This window comes from Gavia stellata, chromosome Z, assembly GCF_030936135.1.
Source record: "Gavia stellata isolate bGavSte3 chromosome Z, bGavSte3.hap2, whole genome shotgun sequence".
Taxonomy (NCBI): Eukaryota; Metazoa; Chordata; class Aves; order Gaviiformes; family Gaviidae; genus Gavia; species Gavia stellata.
The window spans coordinates 64,242,150-64,262,312 of record NC_082637.1 but is presented as its reverse complement, the minus strand read 5'-3'; the positions used below and the strand labels follow the sequence as shown (position 1 = coordinate 64,262,312).

The window sequence follows — 20,163 nt, the reverse complement described above, 5'->3', positions numbered from 1 at the left end:
CATAATGGTTTTTAACACTGAAATAAGTACTGTAAAAGCTAAAAAGTTATAGAATTAAAATTTAATGGATTTTTTACCCCTTAATTCCAAGGATTCAGTACTTCAGTGAATAAGTTTTTGAAAATATTGACATGGCATTTCAAAGGCTAATTTATGAAGAAAAAATCTGATGCATAACCCTTCGGAGAACTAATTAAAGAAAATGGCACTGTAAACTGGAATCAAATGATGTGTTGAAGGATTTGTTATCACTGTATCAGTACATTAATCACTACCTGTACTTTCCTTTTTATGAAAACTTCCAGTAATTTATTATACCAGTGTAACCCATTCATTACATTATCATGATTCTGCCAGATTTTTCACAATCAAAGGATTATTCAAAGTTTGATCAGCTTTGTTACTGAAGTCCTTGTTGTCAGTCTGGAAAAGAAATCTTTATTGATGAGCATATGCAAATTGTGCTGCCCTACTAGTATCAGTTTCACAAGGTAACAGTAAGTGAATACTCATCTTACTGGTACACAGATTGAGACTTTGATGCTTACGAGAGCTTTCTATGAATGGAAGTCTTCAATTACTTCCATAGGTATAGAAACTACATCTTAGATTTAAGAGACTCATCATATGTGTCACTCCTGTGGCTACATGGCTGAGCCAGCAGACTGAAAAGGAGGCAGATGCTGCTCCAACAATCCTTTCTGCTTCTAGCTGGAATCACTTCAGAACTGTTCTTTCACTACTCATCAGACACCACCTGCACAGACCTCAAAAGCAGACAGCTAAAGAAAATGATGCAACCCTTGGCATATTGCACTCTTTTTGATCGTACTTCTCATCATTCATTTAGTCTTTTAACTTGTGTATTTACAATGTATTCTGACACCAGGAATATTTGCCATAGGATCCATGTGAGATCAGCAGAAGATACATACTGTAACGTAATTAACAGAACAGAAACTGTAACCCAGAACTACTATCTATGATTTCTCTCCCCTCACCCATAAACTTTTCTGTTATGCTCCTCCCTCCTGGTTTCTCTCCCTCAGGTTTAGTGAAAGTCTTAAGGACTATGAAATATGACTCTCTTCCTCTCCTTCCCCTGCCCCTTATATAGCCTTCACTTTTTGTGAGTGTTATTATTGAACTTCTGGATAAAAGCAGCCTTCATACCACATCCTATTCCTCTATTTGAAAAGTAAACTAGTTCACTTGAGATTACTTTTTGAACGAGGAGAAAAAGTTCTGCAGGACACATTTAATACTGTAAACCCTATGCAGAGAGAAGTGCCTAAGCCCTAGCACTAGGTAAGCCTGTAATTTTCTCCTAAGATTGTAATTTCCTCCTAAGGTACACGACTTCTCATGCACTGAGAAGACAGGCTGGAAAGCTAACTCAGTCCTTTGCATTCTGTGATGGTAGGGAAGCACTTCCAAGTATGGTCCCTAAGTCCATCTGCGAATCCACCTCTGAAGCTGCAGATGGTCCCTCTGTCCCACAGCACTAGTCAAGTTGAAGAAAGCATTTCAAGCAGAAATATTAAGGTAAAAAAGGCTGGAGCTTCACATGCATTACAGTTTTATCTAGTATCTTAAGGCACTTGTGGAGTGATACACCCCCTGTTAAACTGCACCAAAGCAGTTTCTTCAGCAGATAATAAGAAAGAATCTAGGAGAAGAGATGCTGTACTCTACATCATACCAGTGTACAATTCGGGCATTAAAAAAGAAACAAACCCAATTTTCTAATTTGCAATGTGTTAGATATCCATTTAAACACTGTTTTGAAACAAAGTGTCACTGGTTCAGATAATTGCCTTTAATTAATAAACTATAATATGAACAGCACTGCAAGGTGGACAGTAACGACAAGACTGTTTCTACTGCAAGTATGTTATCTCACGAATTCTGTCCAAATTGCACTGAGTTGAATACGTCATCATTCAATATTTTTGGATAGCTGCCAATAATTAAATAAATCAATTAAGCACACAGAGGAATGGATGCATATTAGCATATCATAAACAAAAGTTAAAAATAAAGTCATGCCTTTTTTCTGTCTGATCATAAACTTCATGATCTTCTGTAAGTGCTTAATTTTGACTGTGAATAGAATGTAAGTATTTCTCCAGTTGTTAAATGCTATTACTTTACAGATTAATCATGTGTGCAAAAGATACTGAAAGTTACAAAAGAAATGTGACAGCCAAATGGGAAATAAAAAATAATCTTTAGTGTAGGTATAGATAAACACTCTAATGTCCATCAGTCTGAGTCACAGAAATGTCCATTTCAGGAGGGTTGCTTCTAAATCACATAGAGCAAATCCACTACATTTCTGTACCCAATGATCATAAGCTAGTCTGAACGAGAGAGGAGGACAGAGCTCTTGAGACTATTAATGCCATTACTATTCCTCCCAGAAGAAATTTGCTTATGATGTAGCCCTCTTCTTGTAACACCACTATAAATCTCTCTTTAGCTCCTGCTTGTTCACATTTTTGTATTGTTAACCTTGGACCACAGAATATAAAAGCACTTTAGACAAATCCAGTTACAGAAATTAGTGCTTGAGCACATTTGTTTGTTATTTTAATGATATACCTTATTTCCAAATGGGATTACTTAAGAAACCCAGAAACTTTACCATATTCTACTTTATTTATGTCCTCTGGTTTCTCCCAGAAGGGGAAACTGGATTACACGAAAGCCGTATTTCTTAGCCAAGTACAGTAACTGACTTGGCTCAGCTCTGATAGAGCTTCAGTGCCTCTTGGGTGATAAACCTTTATCAGAGATGAGGAGCTACTTGGCAAAAGCATGCTTTCCAGATTCTCTATGGAAGAATACCAGGGAAATGACAAGATAACTAAAGGATAGAAAGGAACTGCCTCAAGGTGGACACTTCTTGCGAGGAACAGGAAAGACGAGCAAGAACCCTACTGACACCACTCCATTTAATAACACAGTTGTTTCAACAGCAGACAAAGGGGTTTCTTGTTCCCTGGCTGGGAAAGGCATTACTGTCTTCTGAAGCCACATCCTCCCACTTATTTTGTTCAACGGTGTCACCATCCCCTGCTTATTCTTCCTCGCTAGACACTAAGCAGCCATTGTGACAGTGTGTAGTGAGGGCTGGCTGCTCCCTGGGGCTGAGCAGCCGTGAGGGACCTCGGGCCAGCAGGGCTGAGGATCACCAGCCAGGACCCACCACACTGTCCTCAGCGAGGGAGCAGGGAAGGCCAGGGGAACAGCCCCAACTTCAGATCTGCCAAGTCTGCGGTGATAAAGCAGGTCTGGGGTCAAGCTGGGTTGGGGTAAGGGTGAAGGCCAGTGAGGGGAACCAGCATTAGACACAGCCCCATGACCGGTGGGCAGGTTCAGAGTGACAAGGCAGTGCCGGGGTCAGTCCAGAAGCCAGCCAGGGGTCACGGTCCAGGGCCAGATGAATGGGGTGCGTGCTGAGGCACAGGTAGTGCTGCGAGGCAACTGGAGCTGGGGCTTGGGTGGGGCTGAGGAGAACCTTAGCTGAAAGTGGCTTCCATGGGATAGGGTTTGGCCCTGCCTGCGACTTTCACCCCAAGGGGGTAAAGCCCCCAGCTGAGGACTGGAAGGAGCAGCCCTCAGCTGCATTATCATATGTTGGTCCTGAGCCCTGGCAAGGGGTGGGGATGCTCTCAGGGCCCTTACTGAGCTAGCTGTTTACTAGTAACACGCTTGGAGTCCTATTGCTGCATCTAACCTTTGAAGATACTGCTAGATCAAGTGTTGGCCAAATACTGAGAAATAATTTGTCAACTAGGCAATCCACGCAGTGGAGACTTGGTCAGCCTCGACACTGCTACCCTTCTCCAGTGCTCAGGTACTAGCTAACAGTCATCATACTGAAGGTTTATATAAACAACAGTTTGGTAGTGAGTACCTTTCCAGACTTTCTGAGTCTACGCAGGACACTTGTTTGTCTTCAACAACAATAAACATTTTCAAAGAGGGGAGTTATTTCAAGAGTTAATTGTAACTCACAAAAAAACCCTCAAACAAACCCAGTAATTAAAGAAATAAAACCTTCAACTGTGAAAAAGAATACTTGAAAAATAATCAGAAATTTCTCTTTTTATTTGTGAAATAAAGTATTCTGGATATGAGAAGATGTTAGTAAGTTTCATGGGTCCCTAGGTCATGGTATGTTTCAAGCCTTGAGTAATCAGCAGGGAATCAGTCATGCATGGGTCCTTTCTTCAGTGGAGATGCAGGTACTGGAGTTGTGTGCAAGGCCACTGAGGCCACACTATGAAGAGCAGATGGTCGCTGTACAAAATACAATCTTATTTTTCTTCTTCTGAGCTATGAGACTGAGATGTTATCACTATTACCCTAAATTTCTTCCACACATGTTAAGTGCAAGTCTGAGCTGCAGTCTTCCTCCTGCCTATCTCGCATCAAAGAAATCACAAATTATTATGCCAGGAAGAAGGCTTACAGATTAGTTGCAGTAAATTATAACAGCTTTCAATAAAATGGAGAACATAACCCAGAATGAATACTTAAGTGTTCAAATTCCCCTGGCATTATTTTTCTAGAATTTTTGGTAACAATTTCAATCATGAAGAAGTCTAAAATAGTACATTTTCAAATTAACAACCAGCAGTAAGGCAATTAGATACTAAACATTTTAAAAACAGACATTTTGGGAATTAGATGTGAATTTATGAGCCTCAGCTTAAACACTTGATTTTAAAAAATGTTACCATTTCTAACAGGAGAGAGAAAAAGGGATAAAAAGAAAATGCCACCTGTGCTTGTATTCAGTTTCAGAGTAACATAAAAAACTCCCAAGATTCTTGCCCAGACTCCAAAGTAAGATTTGTAAGAGGAAGAGTGAGCAAATCCTGATCAGGCTCCATCACAGTATGAATAAATAAGACTTCTATGTTATCATCACTGTTATTTACTTATCTCATGTTCTCTGCCATATTATTTACTGTAGCTAGTTCAGACCACATCAAAATCATAAAGCTAGATGCCATCATATTAATGAAGGCAGGATCTATAGCAAATTCTGCCACTGCCTTTCATCTTAGCAGTAGGTGTAACAAAAGCAAAAAAGGCTAAAAACCTCTAGAAAATGGAAACTTTAGTTGATTTAGGGAACACCAAAATTGCTCAACCAAAAGCAAAACATATTGCTTTAAGAGAATTAAAACCATGAGACTTCCCAACCTAAGAATCTATCCAAACACAGCAGGAGGAACTTACCAAAAGCCTAAATACGCCTCCCCTTTTCTCTAACTCAGTAAATTCTTCATTAACATTCGTCTAAAAACCCATAAAATAGAGGAATATTATCAGCATCTCATGAGTACAGTACATAAACATGCATTATGCCTGTTTCTTCATGTTGTAAGCAGGAAAACTGCATTCAGAAAAATATTTTGCGAAGTAGTATTTGCTCTCCTTCTTCAACTGAAATAGAAAATATCAATAGTATGAATTACTGCAGCTAAGAGCAATTTTTCCACAACAACAAAAATGGAAAGTCAATCTTTCATTTTCAGTATTAAGGATAATTGGAGTAAGATTCTTTTTAACGGCTGAGAAAATCATAATTGCAGATACTTTTTCATCACATGGGTATTCAGATATCCCTTATCAGAACTTGCTGAACCAGAGAAAAAAACAGAAAGTGACTAACAGTTGTGTACATGTGGATAGAGCCTATCAATGTGGAAATAAGAAATTATCTTCCTAGAGAAGTACTATTTTTGATGCCACCTATGCCAGTAGATCTAATGTGCATATCAATTTCATGAATCATAAACTATGTGTTTCAAGTCCTTCAGATTAAGTACAGAAATAAAGGTAGCTAGTGGAAAAGATTTTTCATAAGAACAAGTGGGTTTTACAAGAGGGGTTTTGAAAAACCCCACTGACAAATTTCTTTAAAAACTGTTTCAGAATAAAGATTCATGAACTGTAAAAATTGCTATAGAAGCTGTTTTGCATTATCATCAGCACTGTATTAAGCCACACTGATGAAACTCTATGTGAGCTGTAAAACACAGTAATAGTGCAGATAGGTTTACCTCCTTGGAAAAAGTACTATTTCATCTGACTTGTTATTGTTCCATAAAAAAACACTGTGAAGTTCAACCTTTCTGCTAAACCAAATTCTAAATGGCCATAAACTAAGAGGGTAGAACTGAGATTTGCAAAAGCTACTATGCAGCGTATGAATTGCAGAACTGACCTCAGATTAGCTACACAGCTTTTCTTTGAGCATTCTTTCTTTAAGATTAACAGGCAAAATGACTGTAGAAGTCAACATACAAAACCAGTTTTCTTCACTGTTTTTTGAAGGATGTGCAGTATTTCCCTACGTTTATATTCTCTTATTCATCAAAGGGCTAGAAAAATGCTGAGGATCTTTCAGGAAAAATACAGGAAATAAAAAAAAAATAAAGGAGAAAAAAAAATGAGAAGGAACAAGACATAGAATGTGAAATCCTTAAAAGCACAGGAAAATGAAAAGTCAAGTTTATGTCAAAACAATTATATTTCAAACACATTAAGGAAACTTACAGCATTCCTCTGTATTTAATATAGTAAATTCAGCTTCCAAACTGAATTACTCTGAATCACCTGTTAATGAAATACATGCAAACAAATTATCTGCTCTTTATCGGATATGTCCTCCAAAACAGTGACAGTCTTCTGTATGCATAAAGGCAAAGAAAACTGTGTGATAACATAGTTTTTCAGTTAAACAATCTCTATGATTTAAAGAGAGAGGAATGCAGAAGCACAGTCATATTATGCATGCATGCATAAATACACTCAAATTGTTAAAATAGGCTAAAATGTTTTCATGTATGCACAAACACATTTTTACTTCCACCCATGTGCATGAAGAGGTATGTACAGCTTGGGGCACCCCATTTTTGTATATACCCCATTTCACGTATATAAAAACGTCCAAGAGAGTCTCCTTGAACTATGTAAGATACACAGCCACATACTTAGTTCCATCTTGACTTAACTTCAAAACATCCAGCTGTTTCCAGTTAGATGGTTTCTTTTCCCCAGGAGATAAATCATTTAACTCATTATTTGGTAACATCCACACACTAAGGTATACTCTCTGCAGGACTGTTCCCTTATATATCCAACAGTCCTTCCAAAACAATTTCTAAATTACAGTGTGGTTAGTATGCAATACCTTTCAAAGAGGTGCAGTTCCACATTAGAGCTTCCACCAAATTACTATTTTGTTCAAAAGAAAAGCCTAAGATCCTTCATCCTATCCCTTCCTATTGACATCTGCTTGTCTTGCATTGGCTGTCATAATCTTCAGGAAACATGTTAAAACCACTGAGATGGAACAGAATTAATCTGGCAAAATTTCAAATAAACTGTTATATTAGCTTAATTTGTGACTGGGAAAGAGCAGGAAAAAGGCAAAGCCACATAGAAAGTAAAAGGGAGAAAGAACACCCAACCCTCCCACACATACACACCTTTTTGGCACCAGCAACCTGTTTACTTGACTCAGCTGTAACAGGAAACTGCAGCCTTAATTTATGAGAATTTTTTCAGTGTGAATATCTGTAAGCTCTGTCCGGATTCCAAGTGAGAGACATGATGGCTTTGAATCAGAAGTCATACAACATTACATAAATGCCAATAGTTTAAATGAAGCATGTTGCATTAAGTTTTTTAGATCAGATATACATTGTTCTTTAACAAGATACTGCTAGCTTCTCACATACCACTAACTCATTATTCAGTATAGCAAAAGCACTGGGAAATCTCTGGCAGCAGAAAAAAAGCCAGTCAATGAAGGACACACAAAGGGAAGTGGTACAGACACACCAAGTGGTTCTGCTAAATATTAGCAGCTTCTATTATCTGTCGTGCACTCTTCTGAATGCTGTATTGAGCAAATATTCCTGTCACTGGGCATCACTGAAAAGAGCCTGGCTCCGTTCTCTTGCACCCTCCCTTCAGATACAGATATATGTTGATAAGATCCCCCTGAGCCTTCTCTTCTCCAGCCTGAACATTCACAGCTCTGTCAGCCTTTCCTCCTAAGGGAGATGCTCCAGTCTCTTCATCATCTTGGCGGCCCTTTGTGGGACTCTCTCCAGCGTGTCCATGTCTCTCTTGTACTGGGGAGCCCAGCACTGGACACTACTCCAGGTGTGGCCTCACCACCGCTGAGCAGAGGGGAAGGATCACCTCCCTTGACTTGCTGGCAGTACTTTGTTTAATGCAGCCCACGATTCTGCCGTCTTTGCTGCAAGGACATGTTGCTAGTGCACGTTCAACTTGGTGTCCACCAGGACCCCCAGGTCCTATTCTGAAAAGCTGCTTTCCAGCTGGGCAGCCCCCAGCATGTACCCCAGCCTGGGGTTGTTCTTATTCAGCTGCAGGACTTTGCACTTCCCCTTGCTGAACTCCATGAGATTCCTGTCAGCCCATTTCTCCAGCCTGTCCAGGTCCCTCTGGATGGCAGCACGACCCTCTGGTCTGTTAGCTCCTCCTCCCAGTTTGCTGTCATCTGCAAAGTTGCTGAGGGTGCACTCTGCCCCATCATCTAGCCCATTAATGAAGATGTGAAACAGCATCAGACCCAATATTGACCCCTGGGGTACACCGGTAGTTACTGGCCTCCAACTAGACTTTGTGCCTCTGATCACCTCCCTCTGGGAGTGATCTTGAGCTTAGTACTCACAGTGGACACACTGTAATTCAGTGGCAACCCTTTTAGGATTCCAGCTGACTGAAAGGACAGAACTTGTAATAGCAGTTAACTTCATTATGAACTGATGATGAGATTCATGCACTACCCTAAATAGTACACTAAATACAGTATTTACCATGCAAATAAGGCATTCTGAAGTCCTACCTAATCTGTCCCCTGAATTCCTCCTTAATCAACATTTAAATACCTCTCTCAAACAGATCTATCTTCTTGAGAATTCAGACACTATTACATACATCTGATGCACACACCTGATGCAAGAAAAGCCCTACCCTTCTTAGTGTGTAGCTTCTTCTGTGTGTATCCTTTGCTTCTCCACATCTGAAAAGTCAGAAGGCAACAGACTTCACCTAATAAATTTAATACTTTTGTGGCTTGATCTTCTAGAATAATGTATCATCTCTCTGATGAACTGCCAAGAAACTTTAGTGCAAGCAATCCTTAAAGAGAAATTGTGTTTTTTGTGGCAACTACAAGATAGGTCCTGGAGATCTACATGCATCTGTAACAAGCCCTATGCCATTGTAGATACTTACGGAAGAGCTTGTTTTGTTTGATAAACAGTAGCTATTTATTAAGGAATTCACAAGCTATTTCCAACTGAACTGCTCACTTTGAAATTGCTCACACTGCAACAGGCATAAAAATAACCACTATAGAAACAATGTTTACTGGCAGATTTTTGGGGGGTTCTCCCATCCTTAGATGCATATTACTTGCAGCTTACTTTTTGCTCTATTGGAGACTCCAGCAACCAAAGGTTAGGAAAGAACACTAAAGGATGGAAAGTATATGTACCCACTATCCCCTCAGCAAAGAATATGGGGAAGGTGAGATGCACGCACACTATGTACAGAAGGCTAGGACAAAACCCCATAGCGCAACCATTTGAGGAACCTTATGCATACACAAGGGACAGTACACTGACAAGAGCCTCAGTTACTAGCAAGTAATTTCTCTCAGGATCAGATACAATAACCTTTAACTTCCAAAACTCATTAAGACTCTTTCTTTAAAACAGACTCTTAAATATGGCAACATACGCACATTCTAGCATATACATGCCTTACTCAGAATAGTTGTGATAAGAATAAATTGTGCTTCTAGAGGCTTTTGTTGGAGGACTCCTAAAGTATTTTATGTACATCCATGACTTGCTACACTTACTGAAATACACTGTAGGTAGGAAGCCAACTCAAGGCTATCTCCTATCAAAAATGACCTGCTCTATGCCAAAAAACAATATGCATTAGAGGTCGATGTGTGACTCTTGCCCTTAAACTCCTATTCTTTAACTACAAAGTCTATCCTTCCATTTGAATTATCCAACTATCTTCTCTTAATAAAACAAATGAAACATACATGCACAAAAACATACAAAGGAATCAATCTGTTCTTTAAAGTCCTGTTGGAAAACAAAGCCCAAAACTAAATGGACCATTAAAAATGAATACAAAATTACTGCTGTGACATGTCAGTACAGAATCAATGCTCTTTATGATTTTTTCCACATTTACACAAGATCGTTCCATATCTGGAGTGGTTACTAACAGGACACACACCTTCACTTTAACACTCCGCTTCAACTTGACCTCTTTTACTCAATATCTACACTTACAGCTTAACGTTAGGCTGCCCATTATGGAAGCAAATAGACATACACGGTACAGAGAAAACACCTTCCAATCTTCACATACACTGCTAAATATATTTTGATCACCATAATGTTTATTTTATTAGTAAGCTTTAGACGTGTTTATTGTTAGTGGTCTGTATATGAAATCTAACACAATAGTAAGATTTTTCTCGATGCTTAAAACAGACAAGCCTTAAGTCCACTGCCCTTCTACACACACACACATGCATACTACATATTCATGAGGTTTCTTTCCATGTATGTGAATAGAGAAGACAATTCGCATCTGAAGAAGACAATGACATGCTAAAGGGTAGTGGTATGTATTTGCCAGCAACTCCATGGAAGGTGTACACTAAAGTCTGCAGCTACAGGAAGAACAGACTTCTATTCTCTTATTCTCTCCTACCCAGGAAATCTAGAGGAAAAAGAAGTTTGCTGTGATGCCATCACCTTCCATGCAAGTTTCTTGGAAAGAACTTTGATGGGAATCCATAAACCACATGCACCATCCTACCATTCCATATGAACACATGTGCTGGCTCCAAAACACTGCAGGATCTTTTTATGTTAGTGTGATCTTCCTGAGAGGAAAAGTACTTTCTCTGAATAACGCATTCTGTTTGTGATATGGATACTGGAATTGCTGGTCCAATTTATATCCAGCATTTTTAATTTGCAAGCTGTGTAACTATCATTATCTTATTCTTCCAATATACACTGGTGGAAATCTCAGGTGCTTCTGAGATAATCTGTGAAGATATATGTATGTAAACCACTACAAATTCCAAAGGAGCCACCTACTATAGCAGACACATGATTTGCTGCAATCACATGCAGCTCCATACAACATGTGGGGAGGTAGTAAGCATTTACTACCAAAATAGTTCAGTTTTAACAATGTCAACCTATGCAGTAATTTGCTGTAAGAAACAATTTTAACAGTTCTAATGGCACGAAAAAAACCTGTTCAGCACTCTTTCTCTACTCAAGTAGAAACATGACAACACATTGCTTAAGCATCTGGCAGATTTTGATGTTACACACATGGTAATCTATTTCAACATAAATACTTACTTACTGATAAAAACTATATAAAATCACATTCCTGATTAACAACAGCAACAAAAAACCCCAAACCATAAATCTGCATTTAAAATTTGTAGCTAAATTAAGATTTCTTTTCTTTCAATAAGTTTAAGTACCTACGCAATGTCACATACAAAGATGAAAGCATATGGTACCAAAAAAGAATAGATCAGAAGAACAAATACTTAATGACAAAACAGCCTGAAAAAATAGAATAGAATCAAAACCCATGTTGCATTCCTTACTACCACCTTTGCCAGCAATCCTGTGTTCTCCTAGTGTCTTCTGGTCACGTTATAAAAGGAAAACAAAAGCAAAAAGCCTAGCTTACATACTACGTATGTCTTCAGCTGATTTGTAGAAATAATCTGTCCATATTAATCATCTCTTCTTCATCAGAATGTGAAACATTTCTTGGCCATTCTTTTGAGCCTCTAAATAAAAAGTTGTCTCAAAAGTCTAAGGAATAATGTCTCTTCTTTCTCCCAGAATAACTTGCACAATGTGGACAATGTAAATTTAGACCATATGCTATTATTCACCTGTGGTAAAACACATATAGACATAACACCAAATTATCTTATTTTCCTTAGAGAGAGGAAAAATGCTCTACGAATTTCTGCTGGAGTATCATTGTAGAAAAAGTGACAGTCAATCTCGTGACTATTTTAAAATGTACAGTAGCTTTGACTTGCAAGTCACTGATAGCCAATAGGGGTCCACTCTCCCTGGTCCCTCTTTACAACATTTCACTCCTTTTTAACATAAACTGGTGAAGGCTAAAATAGTTGGAGGCAATCACAAGCTACTTGTGCATTGTGCATAACTACAATTCTACAAAGGTATTTAAAAGCACAAACTCTGATTCTTACTCTTAATCTATGCTGTGTTTTTTGACCTGTGAGAGCCTACGTTCAAGTAAGGTTTCATACTTGTTAGCCACATCCTATGAAAATATTGTAAACTCAAAACATTATTTGTATTAAAGTCACACTGACTGCACTAGTAGAAACAAGAATATAATTAGAAGCCTACTTGAAGTTTGTAACTCAAGATTTTATAAAACATAATTATTATAAAATACTGGAATTTCCAAATCTGGGGAAGCAGTCAGAATCCATAGAAAAATCAGTATGTTACTTCAGTAGAAAAGCAATTTACTACTGCAATCCTACTCAATTCTAATAAAATTTTATTATTGTGCTCTATTAATGTCTGATTATATAGCTGCTGATAAAGATACTGAAAAGCCACAGTGCAAAGCCCCAGTTTTTGTAAGTGTTCCATAAAGGTGTGACTTACAACCAGAATACTACAGAACACCGTCAGTCCTTTGATTTTTCACATGTTAGCAATTAAATCTGGTAAATTCAAATAATCGTTGCTGAAGGATGCTTTAATTGAAGTACTTTATTCTCCTAGTTATCAGTTTTTGTCAAAAACACTTTACTCTGAAATCTTCCATTTAATACTTTTTTTCCCTCCTAACAACATATTTTTTCTTTTTTAGTAATAATGGCTTACTTCCATCTCCTGCTTCAAAAAATTTGGTTCTTTCTCCTAATTCCTACTGTTTCACTTGTGTTTGAGACAATTCGTTTTGCTCAATTTGCACCCCACATAGCAATATGGCGCTCTCTAATTTTTTACACGAATGTACAAAAACCAGGAATGCACATGCAGCTGTGGTGCTTATTTAATATTTCTAGGACAGAGATTTTTCTTTAAGAGATTACTCAAAAATGACATTTTCTTTGCTAAAATGGAATTCATATTCTTGATAGAATATACTTTTTTCTAGGTTTGAGCATAAGCTTATGGTTACACCCTATAAGAATGTTATCTTCCAATCTTATTCTAAAACTGACTGTGAAAAGAAATACCATAAAGACAAGACTGAACCAGAAACATTCATTAGAGGAGATTTTTAATGCCATGGCCTTTAGAAATAAGCTACAGAAAACTTTGATCACTGGATATAAAGCAAACTTTGTTATTCTTTGTTCAGGTAGCCTCATGTGCCTCTGTTATTACAACATATTTTTAAGAGATTTTTTGAGGAAAAAAGTCCTCTAAATTTTAAAAGTAGTCAAGATACCTGAAATTATACATAAATTTGGTTTAGTACTTTGTTAGCACAAAGAGAAAATTACTCTTCTTTTTCCCTTTTCTCATTAGGATGCGACACCTTGACAAGTACAGGCCACTATTATGGAAGATGTATTTCTTTTGTTACCTGACAGAAACATTGCAACCCTCTCTGCTAGAAAACCTTAAAAGCAAATCCTGTAACACCTCTAAATTCTGAGGAAATAGGTAAATAACTGAAACACATCTCTAGTACTAAGTTATGAAACTCTGTTACCAAATATCAATAGCAGCAGCTTTTCTTCAGGTTCCAGAATTAAACTAAAGAACCTACTGAAAATCTGCCTAAATTCCCCTATTATACTGAAAAAATACTGCCAATTTCCCTGACTTATGAATCACAGGCCTTCTGCATGATCATAATAATAGTGAATGGCAAATAATTGGCAAAGGATTCATTTCATGCTTATGCAATAAACAGTAATTTTCTATAAGTACATCTTTCACATATTATAAATCCTCACTTGTCACTGTGGATTTAATTTCCTTAAAGAAAATAAAAGATATATTTTAACACTTAAAAATATATGTATTGGACTTTAATCATGCTCATGAGAATTATAGCTTTGGGCCAAAAATCAGCACACAGAGACCATGACAACCAGGTGCTTGTCAGCATTCCTACAAGCCTGGCCAGATGGGTGGGTATGATGCAGGCAATTCACAGTGGGATCCTCTTTGGAGCTGCCAGTCCAGCCTAGGTAAAATTGCAATAACTGAATCGCTTACTGCTATAGCCTGCTTCTTTCTTTCATCTGAGGTTTCTGCTCCTAAAGAACTGTCCTGAGGTCAAACAAATGCAAGATGATCTACCCAAAATGCAGCACCAATTACTGCAATTGTTTCCCTTTTCAGCACCTTAATTCTTTACTGTCTCAAGATGAGAATCTCTAATTGAGTGACAGTACTACTTCGTGATAAACTTGAAAGCCTCCTTGCTAAGTCTCTTTGCTTTTCTCCAACTTCTCTCAGCAGGCCTAAGAAGACTTGCCTGAAAGCGAGACTATTCAGCAACCTCCTTCAACTCCTCCATGTCAGCCTTGCTGGCCTGAGAAACACGCGCTGCCTGCACCATGAGCACATGTTGTCTACAACAGTGAACTTCAGCTTGTTTTTGCAAAATAAAGCAAAACCAAACAAAACACCTGCAACACCAACCAACACTAAGCAGAGCCAAAAACCAGGAAAACAAACTTTGGTTAGCTTTGCATGGAGAAGTGTATGTTAACTAATTGCTAAAGGAGACAGTATTAGTTCTGTGATACTACCAAGAAGCTGAAACATGGAACAGATAGATTGTTCATGCTTTCCATCTTTGAAGGCTGAGCTCAAAGACTTCTAAATACAAACTACAACTCAAATTGGTTCAGTGACTGAAAAATAAGGGTCATGTCAGATTTTTATGAGTGCATATTCATGAAAAGAATCTCTCTACCTTTATCTTCTCCCTTAAATTTGTATTTCTTCATAATTTCTTTCCATGTCTAACTCATTAACATACTCATACTTTGCAAGACAGCGTCAGATCTGCACGGAATTCTCATGTCATTTGCAGACTTATTCATCAACATTAGAACCACCACTACAAAATATATCTTCTTTTTTTCTTTTAACACCTTCATTCATCTCACTCAACATTATTTATGGCTCATGATTTTCCCATGTACAGAAAATATTTGAGGCCATATCACAGGCTTCTTTGTCACATCAAAATAGATCCAGAATTTTTAAATGAAAGTTACTGGTAACGAGTGCATAGCCTAACTCATCTGACAAAGCAGCAGTTAATTTTTTTTTTCATGAGCTCAGAATTTGAATTTACTACAGAGGATCCAAAGACCAGGACTACATTAGCACTAGTAAAATAGTGGCAGATCTCCAGAGTGAAACAGTTGGTGCTGAGGACCTGAAACATACATTTGGGGGGAAAAGCACTATTTCAGACTAGATCTCTCCTGGTTCTGAAGACTGAACACTCTCCCATCAGCAGTTGTGCATCCTCCTATTTTGTTGCAGCTGAAAGGAGTAAGGTTCGAATCCTCAAAGACTGCTCAATGATGGAAGCATAGCACTCCAAGTGGCACTGGGCAGATTTGCTTCAAAGGTGTATTTCTGATCCAAGCAAAAACATAAATGCAGATATATCCAAATAAAAATGGTATTCCTCATTTCCTTGATGACTCTTCTAGTATTCAAACTGAAGCATATCCACAACTTAATACAGATTTCTTAAACGTAAAAAATGTGTCTCAGAAAATTTAAAACCCTCCACAACATGAGGTCAAAGATGTTAGAAAGTTAAAATATATTTAATATGGTTAAAAAAGCATTTCTACTAATAAAGTCCTTGGGTATGCATTGAGATTACTCAGGGGCTTTACGTACCAGCCATTCCATCAATAATAAATTGAAGAACATAACGTGCATTTTTTTCAAAAAGAATATAAATAAATATGAGAGACTTTTCCATTAAAGAAATCACTTGCAGATATCTTTTTAATGCCCTTAGTTTTTCTAATTTAAATTCTATTATTACAGTATCATTAAAATTCCAAGCAGGCAGATTTGGTCTACATGAAATGGGATGTGGGACAGGCCTTTTGTGGCACAATTAGGAGTGTTCCTTTCAAGGGCAACGTCACAGAAGGTGAATGCTAATTTTACTAATATGATAAAGGAGGATGAATGACTGTGGGAAGGAAGGAAAACAAAAACAAACTACATAGCATAATTTTTTCCTGTAAAGGTCTCTGTTATATTTAACTTTCACTTTCTATATAGTTCATTACAGGGACAGCAATTTGCATAAAAAGATTAAAGATTGCATGAAACATCAAAGACTACTTTGCATCTATAATATGAACAGTCTTTGCAGTTGTCAAATGATTTTTAAGGAAATTATCAAAAATATTCTGATACAGCACACGATGAATAAAATACCCCCAACACTAGGTGTCAGAGTGCATACGCTGTTTCTGAAAACAACTTAAAATGTCCCCATTTCCCCATATGAAGGCCAGAGCTCCATGCAAATTACAAAGGAAAGCTCACAACACTCTCTTTCTTAGTTCTGAAATACTTTTTTCCAAGTTTTTATCAGATGGGAGAACTAAAATCATCATAAAATCATAGCTCAGACCGAAAGGTATTACAAAACAAAACAATTTAAATATTTTTTAAAACAGTTGCTCTAAAACAATTTAAATCATCTAGCTAACACCCTTTTCAATATTGTCTTACTTGGTTCAAACTGCTGGTCGTGAAGCATTAAGTACACTATACATTGATTTTAGTTTACACAAAGTGTAAGTAGCTATCAGACACTCAGATCATATTTTTTAAACTCTTGAGAGCCTACATACAATATATGTAATACATACATTTTAAAAAAAACCCTCAATAAAGTTTCCTGTCACCCAATACTCTTCTTAGCACTAACAGTCAGTATTACCATGGACATCCTTTCCATTATTTCATGTAACCTATCAGAATGAAAGTTGAAAAGTTCATCAAACTTAAAGGAAATACTCTTGAATATTAAGACTGACGCACACCAGCAACAAAGTAAGTCATATGACAAAATAAATGAAGCCTGTGTGATTGGATTTTATGGATAGATGCCGATTAGTTGCAGCACTTTGGTCAACCTGAGTAGTCAAAGTACTTTTTCACTGCAGCTCAAATCAACTACCAACTGGTCACAAAACTAGCATGATCCTAGAGGCAATACTAATATTTGCACTAATTTTAGTTAATATTAAGACTAACTCAAATCAACAAGTCCAGGGAGGAGTGGGCCCACTTCATTTTCCCCCTGAAAATAAGAAAACCAAAAAACTGACTTTGTACCCAGTGACAGTAGAAAAGCTAAAAAGTCTGTCTTAAAAATTGTCCTCCACCAGTTTGTAAGGAGGTTATGATACATCTGAATATAGTGGTAGTGGTATGAATTCAAGTCCTGGAAAGACCCATCACACAGTCATACATCTCTGCCTGGTTACCTTCAAGGGATTTTAGACTATCATGTCAAAGGACATGAGATCAAGTACAGTAATGGAGAAATGATCAGGAAAGTCATTTGGGACCAAATTTCTTCCATCGTATAAGTACTAGAAAAATTCTTTGACTATACATGGTTACACAAAGATAAGCATAAATTAAAACTTTATAAAAAAAATTATAGCAAAATGAAACAAAAATGTCGGGAATATGGAAACTCCCTATCTTCAAAGTAAATAGCAGAGAATGAAAACATGACGTTTTCCAGGTGATGTTTTCCTGTTTAACCTTAGCAGAGAATAACTAAGAGTAAGTTCTGTTATTGTTTAGTACGTAGTAACATACTTCACTATAGTTTTACATTTGCTAAAATAGGGGCTGCTCTCACAGTGTGTATATTATACAAAAGTAGAAAAAACGCCAGGAATCAGAAAAAGCATTAAACTTTTAATACAAATACGGTATTATAAAGACAAAAATTTGCAAATGGATATAAAAAGATTCCATCTCGAGTTTGACAGCCCTTTATTTTTAGCTTAAACAGTTTATATCAAAATATAATTATTCACACATCAAAAATAATGCCCTATGCTTTCTCTACAATGAATTTAAGCAATATTTTACATTCAATAAAGTGTCAATTTGGTAATCAGCAAGACATTAACCTAAATTGTGTATTAACAAAGCTTCATTCTTTAAATTTTAAAATTATATGTTACAGGTAAGCACAGATAAGTGTAAAAAATAACATTAATTTGGAGAAAGGGAATATGCTTTACTTTCTTAGTATTAGCAGAAAAGAACTAGGACCTTGGAGTAGGAAACTAACTCTGAAATATAAATTGTTATGCTTCCTAAATTTTTTTAGAACACAGAAGGTGTTTTACACATGCGTGAAACTAGTCTGTAAAAAAAAGTCAAGAACAAATGGCTTACTCATAGTTAAAATGCAAAGATTTAAGTAGAAAGAAGTTGGCTTATGAATGAAATATCAACTAAGTAGATACTATCTGCAAAACTACTGGAAGAAGCCAAGGAAGAAGCCAAGGAGACTCTTAAGCTTTCTAAACAGTCATACAGTTTAGTATTTCCATCTCTTTTTGATTCCCTCCTGAAAGACTTTCTGCAGTAGCTTACTGATTAAAAAGGGAATTTTTGTTTCAAATTTGCAATGACACTGGAATGACAGTACCTCTTTCATGAGAACTTTACCACTTAAAAACACCATTTTATAAAAAAAAATTCTTCATCACATCTTTATGGTCAATGAACTACTACTTTCAGTTACTTAGTAGTGAAATCCAAATGGGAAACCAAAAAGAGAAGTAGGACGATATTTTGTGAGATGCTGAATGCCATTCTTTCAAGATAGTAAAGATTTATTACAAGAATCAGGATGGAGCGCTATTTTAAAGTAATGTGTTGCACTGAGCAGAGTGGATTGAAAAAGCACAGAAAAAGAGAGTCACAAAATGAGCAAGAATGAAAGACCTTCTGAGAAGTTGCATAGGAATATTATTTTAAATAACAATACAACCCCCACAAATTCTTTTCAGTTAAACAGAGTTCTTGGAATATATGCATTACCTTAACAACAGGATTCAGCAGAACAACACCTGATTTCTTTGTAATAACTTGCTTTGTTGTGTAATGATGTTCTATGAGCTGAGGAATAGTTGGAAACCCAGTTCCTTCAAAACGATACTGATTCTGTATGGAGGTAAAAGGAAAGAATTGTTTCTCTGCAAGCAATATTTCAAACAAGAAACTGCAAAAGTGCATCACCAAGCTTCCCTCACTAGTAACAAAACAAAAAAATGTTCGATTTTACAGCACTAGATTTCTTTCCTGATCTATTTAGTAGCATTTCTATTGAATTAAATGGAATGATAGTTAAGAAGATTTTAAATTAATAAATGCAAAATTACTGCACCACTCATTTAAGGCAGCATGATAAAATAACTCTTTATTTAAACTCTTGATTTAAAGAGATAGGACAGTTAAAGTTAAAACTCTGACTGAGCAAAATAAAAACATTATAAACCAGAAAAAACAACACTAACTTCCTAATTACTTAAAGTTCTAAGAATTACAGAAAACAAACTAAAAAATAAACACCTGACAATAAAATAAACAGGAGTAACACTATCTTACTCAGCTCTTCTGCATTTACAATGTTTGTTAAAATTAATAAATCCCTGGCACAGAGTGTAAGATGCATGATTGCTCTTCAATAAGAGGTATATACCAGAAGAGTCTACAGCCACTAAAAATAAAGGCAGGTCATGCATATAATTCATAGAGAAGCTGGGCAAGACAAAATTCCTCCTCCCCCCACTTCATGAATTTATTTCTTTTTATATACATAATTGAACACAATGGAAACAATTAGATCTCTTAGTATTTTCTTAGAAGCATATAACATTTTCTCAGCAAAGACATATCATTCTTTCAGGCTTTAAGGGGAAAAAATGTATTTTCATTGCTTATCTTTGGCTATACCCTTGAAAGGGAAAATAAATAGTAAAGA

At 36.7% G+C, this 20,163-nt stretch overlaps 1 protein-coding gene across 1 annotated transcript in view; it reads right to left on the bottom strand.

The window, feature by feature from the left end:
* Positions 1–20,163, bottom strand: part of FER (FER tyrosine kinase) — a 180,528-nt gene that overhangs the window by 67,780 nt on the left and 92,585 nt on the right. Inside the window, exon 12 of the mRNA XM_059833349.1 lies at positions 19,221–19,343. Within this exon, the coding sequence (XP_059689332.1) occupies positions 19,221–19,343 (123 nt within the window). The remainder of the gene's footprint in view (positions 1–19,220; positions 19,344–20,163) is intronic.